Source organism: Hakea prostrata, unplaced genomic scaffold (assembly GCF_041222555.1).
Source record: "Hakea prostrata isolate BN-2017 unplaced genomic scaffold, UWA_Hpros_2 contig_135, whole genome shotgun sequence".
In the NCBI taxonomy this organism is placed as follows: domain Eukaryota; kingdom Viridiplantae; phylum Streptophyta; class Magnoliopsida; order Proteales; family Proteaceae; genus Hakea; species Hakea prostrata.
In genome coordinates, this window is record NW_028291254.1 from 115,265 (window position 1) to 130,976 (window position 15,712).

Below are 15,712 nucleotides of genomic sequence, written 5' to 3' on the forward strand. Positions count from 1 at the left end.
CAAATCTCCGGCTAAGTACCGACTATTCTTCACTCGAGTATTATAAAGAGACGCTATCCTTCTTTGATAATGTTGAGTTCGTGCTATTGCCTTTGCCCGAACTTCGTCCAACAAATCAAGCCTATCAAGCAGTCCTTGTTCATTTGCTTTTTCCTCGAACTCACGATCCCGTAATGTCCCCTCCATTATCTCCACTGGTGCCAATGCTTCGGATCCATATGCCAACCTGAATGGAGTTTCTCCTGTGGGTGTTCGAACCGTAGTTCTATAAGCCCACGGTACATTATGAAGTTCTTCGACCCAAGAAGCTTTGTCAGCTTCGAGTCTTCTCTTTATTCCTTCCAGTAGCGTTCGGTTAGTAACCTCTACCTGTCCATTGCTTTGGGGGTATGCCACTGAGGACATACGATGCTCGATCATATATGTTCCATAGAATTGCTCAAATTGTGGACAAATCGAACCGAGTACCATGGTCGGTGACAATAATCTTTGGAATCCCAAAGCGATATATGATTGATTCAAGCACAAATTTCTCCACTTTTTTCTCGAGTAATTGCCGCCGATGCACTAGCTTCTACCCATTTTGTGAAGTAATCAATTGCTACTATCGGATATTCCCGTCCACTTTGATGCCTTGGTGAATTTGCCCATGATATCAATTCCCCACATTGCAAAGCGAATGGGATTTAGAATTGAAGTCATAGTTTCCGCCGGGCGCTTCGATCTTGTAGCATGAATTTGACGGTTACCACATCGACGAACGTACTCCATAGCAGCCTCTTGGACCTTAGGCCAATATAACCCAAGTCTCAGAATTTTGTGAGCCAGGGCTCGTCCACCCATGTGAGCTCCACAAATTCCTTCATGAACCTCAGCCAAAGCTGATTTTGCTCCTTCGGGGCCTATACATTTTCATAAGGGGTCCAGCATAAGATCTTTTGTATAGTCTCCCATTACGAATGACAAATCTAGCTGATCGAATCTTGATCAACCTTGCCTCTCTTTGGATCCTCGGGTAATTTGTCATCCCTTAGATACTCGATTATTGGATCCATCCAGCAACGTTGTGCTTCAATATAAGAAATTTCTTTCTCATGATAACTTGGAAAAGTTATCTCTTCAATGTAGACCGAAGGGTCTAGATTCTTTTCCTTGGCATTGGCTAGTCGGGATAGCTCATCGCCTTTGAATTTTCATTCCTCGAAATCTGAGATATCTTCAAATTCGAAATTGGTTTTGAAATGCCTGCACAATCTCTTGATATTTCTGCAAGCGTGGTTCTTTAATACCATACTCCTCCTGGACTTGGTTGACTATAAGTTGGGAGTCACTATAAATAGTAACATCTGCAATAGATAATGCTTTTGACAACCGAAGTCCTGCTATCGAGCCTCATATTACGCCGTTATTACTTGCGTCAAATGCGAATCTCAAAGCATATCGAATAATAAATCCTGCTGGACTTTTTAATAGAATTCCAGCTCCTGCTCCATCTTTATTACTCGAACCATCCACATATACCTCCCAAGTGGTTGGTATAATGGGATCCTCAATGGTGGGTTCCACTTGGTGCGAGTAGTTTCTACTACAAAGTCGGCTAATGCACGAGCCATAATTGCGTTCCGGGCTTAAAGCTCACTTGGAACTCGCTGAGTTCAACCGACCAGGAAACCATCCTTCCGGACAAATCGGGTTTGTTAAGAACTTTACTAAGAGGAAAAGTTGTAAATACCTCAATTGGATGAGCCCGAAAATATGGCCTTAGCTTCTGGCGGCCATCATGAGAGCAGAGCACTGCTTCTCAATCCGTGAATATCTTGTCTCCGCATCTAGCAACACGTGGCTTACATAGTAAATCGGCCCACTTGTTTTTTATCTTTTCCCGAACAAGTCGCACCGACCGCCGAAAGGGACGTCGCTAGATATAGCTGTAATATTTCCCCCTTCTCCGAGTGCGGACAGGATCGGTGGTTGTCCTAGTGCTTCTTTTAATTCCTCGAAAGCTTTACGGCACTCTTGATCCACTTTGCTTCCTTCTTGCCCTTCGGGTCTTTAAGTGCCTTGAAGAAAGGCAAACATTTTTCTCCGGACTTGGAGATGAATCGATTTAAAGCAACAACTCTCCTGTTAAACACTTGTACATCCCGAACGGTTTTGGGAGCCTCCATATCAATTAGAGCTTGTATTTTGGCGGGATTAGCCTCAATTCCCCTACGTGATACCATGAAGCCCAAAAATTTGCCCGAGGAGACTCCAAAGGCACATTTTTCTGGGTTTAGCTTCATTTGATGTTTCCATGATGATCGAGAATACCTCAATCAAATCTGCAATATGATTTGCTTTTGTAAAGCTTTTCACTAGCATGTCGTCAACATAAGCTTCAACATTCTTTCCTATCAGCTCTTTGAAAATCTTGTTGACGGCCCTCGATATGTTGCTCCTGCATTCTTAGGCCAAAAGGCATGACCTTGTAATAATAGCTCTCACGATCGGTCATGAAAGCCGTATACTTCTCATCCTCCTTATTCATAAGGATCCGATTATACTACGAGTAGGCATCCATGAAACTTAAAGTTTCATATCCTGTGATCGCATCTATCAAGAGGTCAATCCGAGGCAACGGGTAGCAATCTTTTGGGCAAGCTTTGTTAAGATCTGTGTGTAGTCCGTACACATCCTCCACTTCCCATTCGCCTTTTTTACCATTACCACATTGGCCAACCAAGTTGGGCACTCAATTGGTTCTATGAAACCAGAATTCTTAAGTTTTTCAACTTCGCTTGAACGGCTTCATACTTTTCAATGGAGAAATTTCTTCTTTTACGTATCCTTTGGTTTCGCCTTAGGGTCTATCCGAGTTTGTGCTCTGCATTGGCCCGATCGATTCCGGGCATGTCCTCAGTGAGACCATGAAAATACATCTTTATTCCGTTGAAGAAAAACTTCAACTCATCCTTAAATTCTTCCATTTGTTCGGACCCGATATAATTAATCTTTTTCTCATCCTCGGTACACGCTGGATTTGCTCCAGCTTCTCCATTGGTTCGGGTCTTTGCATCTCGTCTCTTCCCGATCATCTCGAACTTCTATAGGCGGGCGAGTTACCTTCCTCGGGCCCTCCTTGTCTTTTAAATAGGCAACATAACACCTGCCGAGAGATCTTCTCGGTCGGAGGAGACTTGACCAATTCCCATATCAGTCGGGAATTTTATCTTCGAGTGCTTTGTCGAAACAATAGCACCTATCTTGAATAAAGATGGTCGCCCGAAGATCATATTATAAGCTGGCAGTTCCTGAACCACCAAAAAATTGATTCGGACAGTTGTTTCCTTAGGAAAACTTCCAATGGATAAATCCAACTGGATCGATCCTTCCGCCACTGCAGATGACCCTGCAAAACCATATAGATGCGTGGATGAAGGTTTCATCAAGTCCTGATCCACCTTCAATTTTTGATGAAATTAGGTCAGCTGCAGACCCTATATCAATCAAAACTCTATGTACTTCCCGCCGTGCAATCTCTACCTTGATGACTATAGCATCATCATGAGGTAAACAAACATCTCTTTCGTCTTCCTCGCTAAAGGTGATAGAATCTTCACCATTCAGCTTCTTCCGCTCTCTGCGTCTCTCCGGTTCCAACAAATTTGGATTTTGTTTTGAGACTCGGAGTGATTCGGGCTCTGGTCCCCCGAAGATGGTAAGGATCAGTGACCGAGAAGCTTCAATCACCTCCTTGCCTTTCTTAGACTTCGGGGCCACCCTTGATCGTTCCGAACTAACCGAACGATCCCTTTTAGGAGCAGCCACAAGTGGCTCACGTGGCTCCTCCCTTCTTCTGCTAACGAAACTTGACAGATGTCCTTGAGATATCAATCTCTCAATATCTGCCTTCAGATGACGACAGTCATTAGTATAATGACCATAGTCCTTGTGGAATCGGCAATACTTTTCCCGATCCTGCTGCTCTCCGGGTTTCAAAAGAATTTTAGGCGGCCACTTTAAAATATTTTTTCTTTTGAGGATATTTAAAATATCAGCCCGAGGAGCATTCAATGGAGTGTACTCACTTTTACCGGGGGACCTTTGGCGCCAAGGCTGAGATTTTCCAACCCGATAACGAACATTTTTCTTTGGCTTCTGCTTCTGCTTCTGCTCAGGAGCATTCTGTTCCTTATTGGAGACTTTATTATCCCCTTGGCGCGCATCTAGAATCTCCATGACTTCAGCCTGCTTCTGGCATCTTTGTACCAACTCAGCATAAGTCACAGGCATATCCTGTAGTAATAACTCCATGAGTTTCCAATTAGTGAGTCCCGTGAATAGAGCGATTTACGGCTACTTGTTCATCCAAATTTTCTATCTCCATCGTCACTTTGTTGAATCTTTTCGAAACTCTCCGATTGATTCGTTTCTTTCCTTGTTTGACGATAAACAAGGTTTCTTCCGTTTTCTTGACCTGTATTCCACTCTGGAATCGCCCTATGAATTGGCGCGCCAATTCGTCAAAGTTCTACGATCCTTCCGGAGGGGAGGTTCGAAAACCACTTTTGTGCTGCTCTCGATTAGAGATGAACCAAAAACCGCATAAAATTTCATCGAATTACTGAAACAACCATGGTCTCGTTGGTAATAGCCGATATGAGCTGTTGGATCTCCGGAGCCATCGAATGTTGAGAAGGTAGGCAAACGGAAGTTATGGGGAAACCGATATCCCGCAATTGGCTCGGCAAAGGGAGTTTTCCGAATGACTGAGTAAATATCCTCAGTTATTCTTCCCTTAGCCAACTGCCCTAATTTCTCATTGATGTTGGCCAATTCCTGACCAATCTAGGTCGGGTGATCTTCAGCAATATGATCACTACCCCGATTAACACGATCATCCCGTGCTACTTGATCATCACGAACAGCCCGTCCTTCCCGAGCATTCCTCTCGTCGCGACTCGCTCGATCATCACGAACGGTTCTTCCGACGGTGGGTGAGTGAATTCTTACCCCTGTATCCAACCTTGTGTTTGAATCAGTTGTACTCTCTTGCGGTCTGTCGAACCGATCGTCTCGCCTTGGTTGATCATCAATCCTCCTAAGTCCTCGGTCTCCTTCACGGAAATTCTGATCGATATTCCGGTCTTCAGCCAATCTCTGGTCACGTGGCAATGCACGTCTCCCTGAATCGCACTGATCAGGCTCTTGTGGTAAAACCACTCGTCTGTTGAGCATGTGGAGTGCTTGGCTCACCTCCAAGAGTTGAATCTTTACCTGATCCAATTGATCTTGGATTGTATCAGGAGGAGGATTACGTCCTCCCTGGCCACCATCTACCTCGATAGGATTTTGGCTTTCCTGGGGAATATTTGGATTATTCACTCCAGGGATCTGAACACCGGAATTGCGCTGTGCAGCGGCTGCTGTGGCTGCTGATCTAGTCACCATGGTTTTTCAAGTTGTTTCCCACAGACGGCGCCAATTGATGCGTCCAAAATCTGCCCAGCCCTTAGATCTCCTCGTGATGTCCTGCAAAACGAAAGCGTCAGATGTGGCCCAACCGCTGGGGTCGGGAGTCCACCTCCGAAGGCTAAGTCGATTGATGAACTTAATCACAAACGGCTCGCTAGAAGCGCGAGCTAAGGAATGAAGAAGCGGGAAAGGTGATCTAGATCAGCAGATCGCTGATAGTTTAGGTCTATCAGTATGTATCTGACCCTGAGTCTCAGATAGTATTCTTTTCGATCCCCTCACCTTGTATGGTAGTGAGGTTTATATAGAGTGTACCTTCGAATCTCCTTCGTTGGATGCACTTGAGCCTTCTTCGGGTAATCGTTGGATCTTATCAGTTAGATCCGTTGAGCAATAGACTTCTACTAGTTTGGGCTAGTAGAGGACTCCTGAGATAACCTTTAGGTTATGCGATGATTATGCCTTCGATAATGATTATCCGCAGCCGTCAATTCGAGTCTGCCATCATTAGGGTGATTACCCTAATCCATAAGTAGGATTAGGGCACGCTTGCAGCCGAATAATATTTCTTCTTCAGCAAGCCATCTTCTGGATCCGGTTCCCTCGGGAGCGAGTCGGTTCTCTCCGTCTCGACCGGGGTCGAGGGTCGGACCAGGTATGAACCCGGTCTGATCATAATCTCTCTATATCACATAAATCTTGCCATCCTTGCCACCAGCAGCCTTCTTGCCGAAGCCCAAAGCGCAGTTGGCATATGCCTTTCGATCATCGGCCCGATTAGCCTTGCACCTCCAAAGACGCATCTATTGGGGGTTCGCCTCGGCATGCTCCTCCAGTCTCCCCAGCCTCCGTTGTCTTGTCCTGCATCATTCATTCATCCAGCCAAATCTATCGTAAGTACAGGAGTTATCCATTTCTCAACGTAAAATAGCTCAATTTATAAATTATCCATGGAATGTTTTTTTAAAATATAATTTGTGAGCACGGAGAATTTTCAGAAGATTCAAATTTGGGACCTACATGTGCACATGTGAGTTGAGCTGAGCAGCAACTGTCGCAGGATTGGGCTCAAAGCTATCACTATTGTGCTTTGCGACCGCCTTGGCTTGTTGTCGCCACACTGCATCAAAGTTGACTATATTGGCCTTCACTGCATAATTGAATAAAAACAAGAAGACCAATAAGCTGCTTGTTGTAGCTAATCCCATTTTCTTTTACTCTTGTCCCCCCCCCTTTTTCTTAACCCTCCACTCTGGTGAAATGGGTTTTTTATTTATTTAGTTTTTGTACCCTCCACTCAGGTGAAATGGGTCAGAAATAAAATACAAGACCTTGGGCCCAAAACCAACAGATTGAAAGCCACCTGAGTTTCTCCAAAGCATCATCATCTCTATATATATTGCAATTGAGAGCCCAAATATGGGGAAGTACCATATGGGTTGAGAAAGTGAGGCCTTCCGTGCACTTCGCATATAACAGTTAATTTCCTCCCGTGATTTGTGTTGTCTTTTCCTATCTCCATTCTCTGTTTTGGCCAGATTGAAGGATTCAAACTCTCTACCACCATATGTATTCACTGCCTTATTTTATCATTATTTCTCCCCCAAAAAGTCTCATGATATCGTTTTACCTAGATTAAGAGAGTGGGTTATCGTGCAAGCACAGTGTCTCATTTCAAGGAGCAGTTTCCTAATTTATACAAAGAGAAACAGGTGATTGCACGGCCTTCTTCTCCTTTAGTCCCATTTGAATCTAGAATCAGGATCTCATTCCATCCGAAGTAAAAAATTCTAGCCCTTCATGCTTATACATGCCTCCATTAGCTCCCGCTTGCACAGGGGCCATGCAAATACAATTAATTTCTCTCTTCCTTGAAATACATATAATCAGGAGAACATCAAAAACTATATTATATATTTACAACCATAAGAACCCCTCGAATCTAAGGACCGAGTTTCTTGGAGTAGTTTCCAAATTTATACAAAGAGCACAGGTGATTGCATGGCCTTCTTCAGTTTTTCTCCCTTCGATCCATTTGTAGCTAGAATCAAGGCTTCATTCCATACGGAGTCAAAAATTCCAGCCCTTCATGCTTATGCAGTTATGCATGCCTCCATTAGCTGCATGGGGCCATGCAATTATATTTAATCCTCTCCTCCTTGAAATACCTATAGTCAGTAGAAATCAAAAACTATATTATACATTTACGACCATAAAAACCTCTTGAATCTAAGGACCAATTGTTAGCAACCGAAGAGAACCTTGTTTCTCAAATAATTGCCAGTAGTTCATACAATATAAATTGGTTGTACCACCAAGTTAAACCTTGAATTTAATTGAAACTGACGACATGATATGGAAATTGATCTTTTATATGTTTGAGGTTAACAAGCTTAGCATTCAACAACGCTGTCGCTTGTAGTCATTTAGAAATCAGAATGGGTTCGGGTCGACCCAGATTGGATTTGGTTGAGATTGATTGGATCCTCATTTTCAAGCCAGGGACTACTCCGGGTCTCGCTTCTAGCTTTCAAAACATAAGTTGGTTGAGTTGCTTCTGTTGTAATATAGTTTCAAGTGGTCTTCTCCTAATAGTTTAAGACTTTTAGGTAGAAAACAATGTATTGAAGTAGGGAGACAAATTGTTCCACAACAATCATCTACATAAAGAAATCTTAGACAAACAGATTTCAATACATCTACAGAAAGAAATTATCCCTGCGACTACCAATATGCGAATTTAGTGCAAGTCTTTTGGTTTCGGTTTCATCTACGACTCTGTAGATAATGCCAACAAGTACAAGCCCAAGTATGGGCTTATCAGGAACAACCTTGATATCAAGGTGGAGAAGTCCAGAAAGCAAATGAAGGAAAGAAAGAATGGGTCCAAGAATATTCGTGGTATTAAGAAGACTAAGGCTGGAGATGCATCTAAAGCTGGGAAGAAGAAATGAAGAAGATATGGAGTCATATTTTGATTTTATGTTTTTGCTACTACTCGCTACACTTCTATTATAATTTATTTATTAACGGGGAAGCACTTTAGGTGTTTATTTAGATTTTAGTACTTGTTTAATTTCTAGAATTATGAGGTTTGTGATAACTCTATGAAATAGAGTTAATTCTAGTGATTTTACATTTGAGATAGCTCGATTTAAGAGTGATTTCTCCTTGTTTTAGTGTTAGTACTAAATAAAATTGTTGTTCAGTGAATCTTAAAATTTTAAATCTTGTAAGGTCTTTTATATAATTTATGCATAAATTTCCCTTCAACTAATGGATGGAATTGGTCAGTCCTCTTTTTCTTGGCATTGTAAGAAAATGACTATAATGGATGAAGAAATGACATGAGGCATAGAAGAATAACAAAGAACAAGTCTTCTCAATTTGTTGTAGGGATGTTGTAGCATTATGGTAGCATTATTTTCCCAGATTGGACACGTGGCACTAAAAATGGCTAACTGAATAATATATATTCCTCTTGTCACTATGTGAAGGATCTTAGCCATTGATCTCATAAAATAAGGTTCTAATCCTACAATCCATTTTTACCCTATCACTTTGGGAAATTTTGGGGGAAATAAAGAGGTGAAACAGCTGCTAAAAGAAAAAGAGAGAACCAGACACGGAGAAAAGAAAGCTCGTGCAAGAGGAAGAGCTATTGGAGATAGGGAGCTGGAGCATTGTGGAATCATTCTTCTAGTTCTCTATTTGGTTTTATATTTCCTACTTTTTATATTCTAGCTAAACTATTTTAATGGCAGCATTTATTTATCTGTATTTGAACTTTAATATGAGCTAATTTCGTACTTTGTTGGGACGATAAAAGTACCCGAACCTATGATTTGAGTTGTGATTATTCAGTTTTTCACGGTACGAAATCTCGCCCGAGTTCGCCTGTTCACCGCGGTGAGATTTCGCGGATCTCCATGCCTCATACATGTCTTTCTCATAACCAAACTAAAAAATAACAAAGCCTCTACCAATGGAGTACAAACTCACCTGAGCATCTAATTTCCAATTCCTCACTTCCTCACAATTACCATGATGGCTTTGCTAAAACCAAATCATCTAATGAAGGAGAATTTGAACAAGTTACATTGATGCTCATATTCAGCCTATGGAATAACACAAGTACAGTTCCTTGCTTGGATCCACTTGGGCAAACCTTCCACACAAAAAAAAAAACACGCAGAAAAAAGAAAAGGCCATAAGATTAGCTCATGAACTTTCTTCCTTGTTTAATGAACTTCTCATATGGTTTATAAAAAATTATTGTATTAAAAGATAAGCGACAGAATCTTAGTGACCCATCGTATAATATTCTCTCTCTCAAAAACGCATAAGAACAGAGTGTAGCCAGTTTTATATAACTTGACACATAATGTGTAGGTTTTTTATTTAATTGAAAGGCCCGTTAATGATTACAAATATAATTACCTAAATCATTTGGTTTAGTACTGTCTCATTAAGTTACTACAGTGCTTAAAAAGGAATCATTAATGAAGAAGAAGCACGATCAAAAGAAAATTAGTGAAGAGAAGAGAAGGGGGAAAAATTCACTATAACATGTAATGAAGCCACTGCACCCAAAACCCAATCTGGGTCAGCAAGTTTACAAAGAAACCAAGAAAAATACAAGTTTCTGAGAACTTAAATGGGTTCTCTGTTCAATGCTTATGAAGAGAATTCCAACACAAACCATATTGATCTAATCTCTCCTTTTGTTGCTTAAGAGTTCAGCAATTCAAACAACCCTGCTATTTCACTTTACTGTCTTGAAATATTTCACAGAGGAATCATTGTATTCCTCCCTCTTCCATTTCTTGTGAAGAACAATCTCCCACTTGAAAATGATCTCTTCATGGTAATGGGAGTCATAACACAATGCAAAGCCCTGCTTTTATTGCTAGACTTGCTGTGTTCACCTCGTGGTTTTAATGATCCAACATCCATCTGAACCTGGTTATCCTCCAGCTCAGAGTCATCATCTTGATTAATTTCAAGAATATCAGCAATTGAGATCTGACTTTGACAGTAATCCATCGAAACCGATCGTCTAATAGGTTGAATGCTTTCTTCTCTGATCTCAATGATAGTGTCTCTCTGCTCTAATTGCCCCAAATCACTTGATGCCCTTGAATGGGTCTTTGGAACATCATCTCTCCCCTGACTATCCTCTTCCCAATCATCCCTTTCTGGAGCTTCTTCAGCAACTACTGCATCATTCTCATTTCGAGTTTCCTGTGAAGGCTCATCTTCTGGAAGACTTTCATGGACTGGAGACAGTACTTGAAGTGGCAATGGACTCGATATAACGATATTTGCGCGACAGAGGGGGCAATTAGAATGAGCTCTTAGCCATGTATCAATGCAAGCAAGGTGAAAAGCATGGCTGCACTTGGGTAACAATCTTACCTTTTCATCTTCTTGAAATTCATTTAGACAAACAGAGCAATCTGTTTCTTCAACAAACCCATCTCCCTTTTTATACTTGCAAACAGTGATGGATTTGATCAAGGTTTCATCTAATCCACCTGTAAGGGCTTGCCATTGTTCATTATTCATCGATTCACCATTCTCATCGAATTCTTCGTTCGGATCACGGTTTCCTGTTCCCTGTGATTCTCTATTCCTACCACAGTACTTAGAGATGAGGATATAATAGCTAGCAAGAAGGAAAGCACTAGCCAAAATGCCAATTATTGCAATAACTAGAGGAGAGAAGTGAGGGTTTGAGCCTTCATCCATGAAATCATAGGGAGGTGGGGGAGGAAAGATGATGTAGCACCACTGTGGGCAATATGAACTACAAAAACCCTGTGAACAGTCTTTAATATTATCATATGGAACCCATGCTTGTGGACTCCCAACAGACCCCATGGCCAATCTCTGTTACTAATTCCACTTGCACTTATTACATATTCCCCTTTTCACCAAACATAACCAGAAACAACTTAAGAAGCTTGGGATGCAAAAGATCTTATAGGTTGATCTATTGGAAACAGAAAGAAGGAAGGATCAAGTACCTGTGCTCTTGTATCTGATGATGGCTTGGCTCTTAAATCATGAAAGAATCTGAAATGAGTTCTTGAAGAAAATCTGATACCGGGTAGCACAAGAAGACTGGAAGTGTGAAGGGAGATCTTATGATGAACCAATCTTGCAGAGGCAGGAAAAGCAGCAACTCAACTAGGTCTTAGATGTAAAGCAAAGCAAAGAGGTAGTGATGGATCTTCTTTTTTAAAACCCTTTTTTCTTCTTTTGCTTTCTTTCTTGGAGATGATGGTTTGTTGACAAAGAAGATGATGTTGGTTGGGTTTTACTCAAAAGTAATCAAAGATAAATATTTTTTCCCAACTAGTTGCAGATGGGAAACTGTTTATATATAGCATCATATTCTCTCCTCCCTATTTTTTTATTTTTTTTAAATGGAGCCAAAAAAAAAATTTAAAGAAAGATTCTGTTTCAAGTTCTTAAATTGAGATTAAATTACTTTTTCAGATTACCACTTTATATTGTCGAATATTCTGAGAGAGAAATAAGGCACTAGGACATATGGGGCTGCAGCAAGGCTGGGTTGAGATAGATTGGGTTTATTGAAATCCTGATTCCGACCCTAAATACTTTAGCTAACCCGAACTTTTAAGGCCTAAGCCAACTCAAATACACAAATCTTAACCCTAATCTTGATATATAAGACCATGTTAAGTCAAGACAACCGCTCAACTCCAACAACCCTGACCCTGACCCTGACCCTAACCCTGATCACAAAAGAAAAAAAACAATATGTAATTCCGTATTATTGCCCTTCATATACCTAAAAGATCCTACATGATGATGGGTAAGTCTGGCCTGGCCAAATCAAAAATCTTCACCCAAGTGCAAAACTATTTTAACTCGACCCTAACACATCCATAAGACTAGAATTTTGGGTCCAAACCTTATCGACATTTAACATTGATCAAGGCAATTTCAAATTGTCAGGACCAAACATTCAATGCTAACCATGCTTGTAAATGGTCTATTTTAGTACACTTGTTTTTCCTTGTCTATTTGGTAGGAAACTAGTGTAAAGTTGTTAAAATTCCATTAAATTGGGGTTGGATAATCAAGTGGTTAGGTGTTGAAAACTGTGAGTTTGGCTAATTGTATGGGTTTTGAGTAAATTGGGGCTGGTCTAATAGATCTGATAACTCTTTTCAACAGATGATTATGTGTATTTTAAGAGTTACCTTTACAAAAAGTAATGGAGATTGAAGAGTATCTAACAAGGTTTAGTAGGTATTTCACATTCTTGATGAGAAAAGCTCTCTTACTTCTTAATTACTTCAATGTCAGTCAAGAGGTAGCTTTCTTTGAGAACCTATTCTCACCTTCTCAGTCACACCAGCTTACCCCTCCCTCTTCTCTTGGACCACCCTAGAAATTGCCTAAAATCTCTCCCTTTTGCAAGTCATGACAATCCAACCACCCTAAACTGCAAATTAACTAGTCTAATCCATTTTATCTAAATTCCTTTACCTACTGATAATTTTGTAGGGCCAAAAGCCAAGCCATCACATGGTTCCTGCACCTAAGAATTGTGCAAAACTGTATGGTATCTATAATTCAATACAGTAGGGAAACTTGTTAACTAAAATTAAAACCATATTATACCACTCTTGCATCCATATTTACAAATAGTATACAATTTCAGTACGAAAAATCAGTATGAAAATGACATAGTATGATTTTGGTATGTAAATAGTACAAAACTTGTATGAATGCAATATGTTATATTTCAATATGTAAATGACATTAACATGATATGAAAATTGTATGGTTCGACACATACTGTCAATATGGTACAGTATCAGAAACTATTCTTAAAACTGCATCATTTTTTCGCTAAAATAGTCATTTTATAAAGCGAAAAAGAAAAAAAAAATACAGCATTAGAACCTTAAGAGGAACCAACTTCGCTCACCCGCAACAACAGTTGCCCCCAATACACTTTTCCTCATTGGTTCTTACTCACATTTGATAACTATTAATCATTAGAATTGGCCACTTACTGACATCCACTTTTGCTTAATACTGCATCATATTATTTTTTTTAAATGATTTGATACAGTTTGGTTTTATACAGTCGATTTTAATTTCATTATCCAACTTCACTACCGAATTGACACCCTTACCTACACCTAGGAATTAGAGCACTGTAAAAGAACCCTCAACGATTCAATGTCATGAAATATAGAAATGAAAGTCTAATGACCAAAAGAAATTGTGTTTGTGCGGAATCTGTGCTACTTACCACCATCCTTTGCACAATTATCTCCCTTTAAATCTTTTATTTCTTAGGAGTAAACCATACAGTTGGAGCATGTGGAGTTCCATAATCTTGTGTAAGATCCGCTAATATAGATAAGAATATCAGTGTCTATCTGAAAACAATTCATTTGTCCTACCAAAAAATAAAAAAAAACAAGTCACTTGTGAGACCTAAGGTAAGAAAACCATAATAAAACCATGGATATATGGTTTTTAATTCGATCTAATTTATCACGATACTCCGATTAAATTTTTATTTTTTTTTTTATTTTTATTTTTTTAATTTTTTTTTTTTGGTTGCCAACCCCGGGTTTGGGGTTCGACCCGCGTCGCACACCTAGCTGTGGTAGGTGAGTCTCCTTGTGGATGTGAGTCTCCTTGCGGGAATTTTTTGCATCCACAAAGATTCGATACCAGAACCTTGCTTAAGTGGACCAAGCTGCTTACCACGTGGACCAACCCTGTTGGTGTTATTTTATTTTTTTTTATTATTTTTTTTTTTTAAATAATGGCGACAATAATATAATAAGAGAAAAAAAAGACTATATTAAGCTAATTTCTAAAATAAGGACAACCAAACTGCTACTCCCTAACAAATGATTGCAATCACACTAGGGAGCGCCTCAACATCAAGGTTAAGCTTATCGATTGACGGCATCATCGATGCCAACCAATCAACACATCAGTTGGTCTCGAGACATCATGGACCACCCGCCAGTGTTGGAAACTGATCTGATAATCACTACCAAGATTACAACCATGGTTGGGAAGCAATATTTTCATCTCCAACAAGTAGAAAAAAATTTGAAAATTTTTCTCTCCCACCATCTAAGTTATCTTCTAATATTAATGCAACTTCCTGTGTTGTCTAATTTACTAAGAAGTGTTGGTTTTAACCACTAGAACAGCTCTGCGTTGGCATCAATTAAACTCTCTATTATCAACACTGTTAAAGACCAACGCTTCCACATAGGAGGTCAGAGTTCGAATCCCCTCGGGGCCAGGGGTGAAGCCCCGCCTATATTAATTATATAAAAAGTGCCTTGAGGATGTAGTCGTGGTGCGCGTAAGCTGGCCCGGATGAACTTCATTAAAAAAAAACACTGTTAATCATGTTAGTTTCTATTTTTTCCATTTCTAGTATTATCCCCAAATCCTATGTTTAAAGACACTATCTATAATTCATATCTCAAATCTTGTGAGGATTCATGATTGGGAGAAAAGAAATCGTAAATTGTAGATTAATGAAAAAATAAGTCTATCATGAGTGGTAAGTTTTTTTTTTTTAAGGGGGGGTTTATAGTAAGTAGGATTTTTCGTTTAAGATCATAGTTTTTTTCACATTTTTAACTTACTTACATCACAGTACTTAATTACGATATCCTAACAGCAAGAAATGTCTTTGATATTTTTCAGTACATAAGAGATCTGATTGATACATTAGATAACTCTGCTGACGAGAAAGTTTTAAGAGGTAATTTAGAAAGCACGAAAATCAAAGTATGGAATGAGATGTTCTGAAAAGCATACTCCGATCACAAATTACTTAAGAAAAAAAAAGCACAGAAACCAAAATTCATTGGACATAGAGTTTTCAATAAGATTTTCAATTAGTACTTAAATTAATTGGAAATCGCAAAAACAACCCTGATATCGATGGAGTCAAAAGTGAAATCGGGATTTTCGTTGAAGATATTTTTTTCATCGAAGTTGCAGAATGGGAATGGGTGTTGGTGTATTTTAATGACTTCTAACTAATACCAAGCTTAATAAGAGCATGAATGCATGAGGGTGACATTTCAGCTTTATTATTATTTCGTTATAATTTCTGAGAGTGAGAGTATGAAATAAAAAGTAGAACCACTCGGTCTCCACTCCTGTAAATGATGGAATATCTTTTTCTCATTGTTACTTTCTTTGGGATTAATAACACCACATG

The 15,712-nt window shown here is 39.7% G+C and overlaps 1 protein-coding gene and 1 pseudogene across 1 annotated transcript; both read right to left on the reverse strand.

The window, feature by feature from the left end:
• LOC148998789 (putative pectate lyase 7 pseudogene) overlaps positions 1–6,665 on the reverse strand; it is a 29,281-nt pseudogene extending 22,616 nt beyond the window's left edge.
• A 3,168-nt stretch (positions 6,666–9,833) lies between these two features.
• On the reverse strand, positions 9,834–11,799 carry LOC148998790 (E3 ubiquitin-protein ligase Os04g0590900-like). The gene has a single exon (XM_089141720.1). It carries the CDS (start codon positions 11,338–11,340, stop codon positions 10,246–10,248), a length of 1,095 nt encoding a protein of 364 aa, XP_088997846.1. The 5' UTR covers positions 11,341–11,799; the 3' UTR covers positions 9,834–10,245.
• Positions 11,800–15,712: the final 3,913 nt, after the last annotated feature.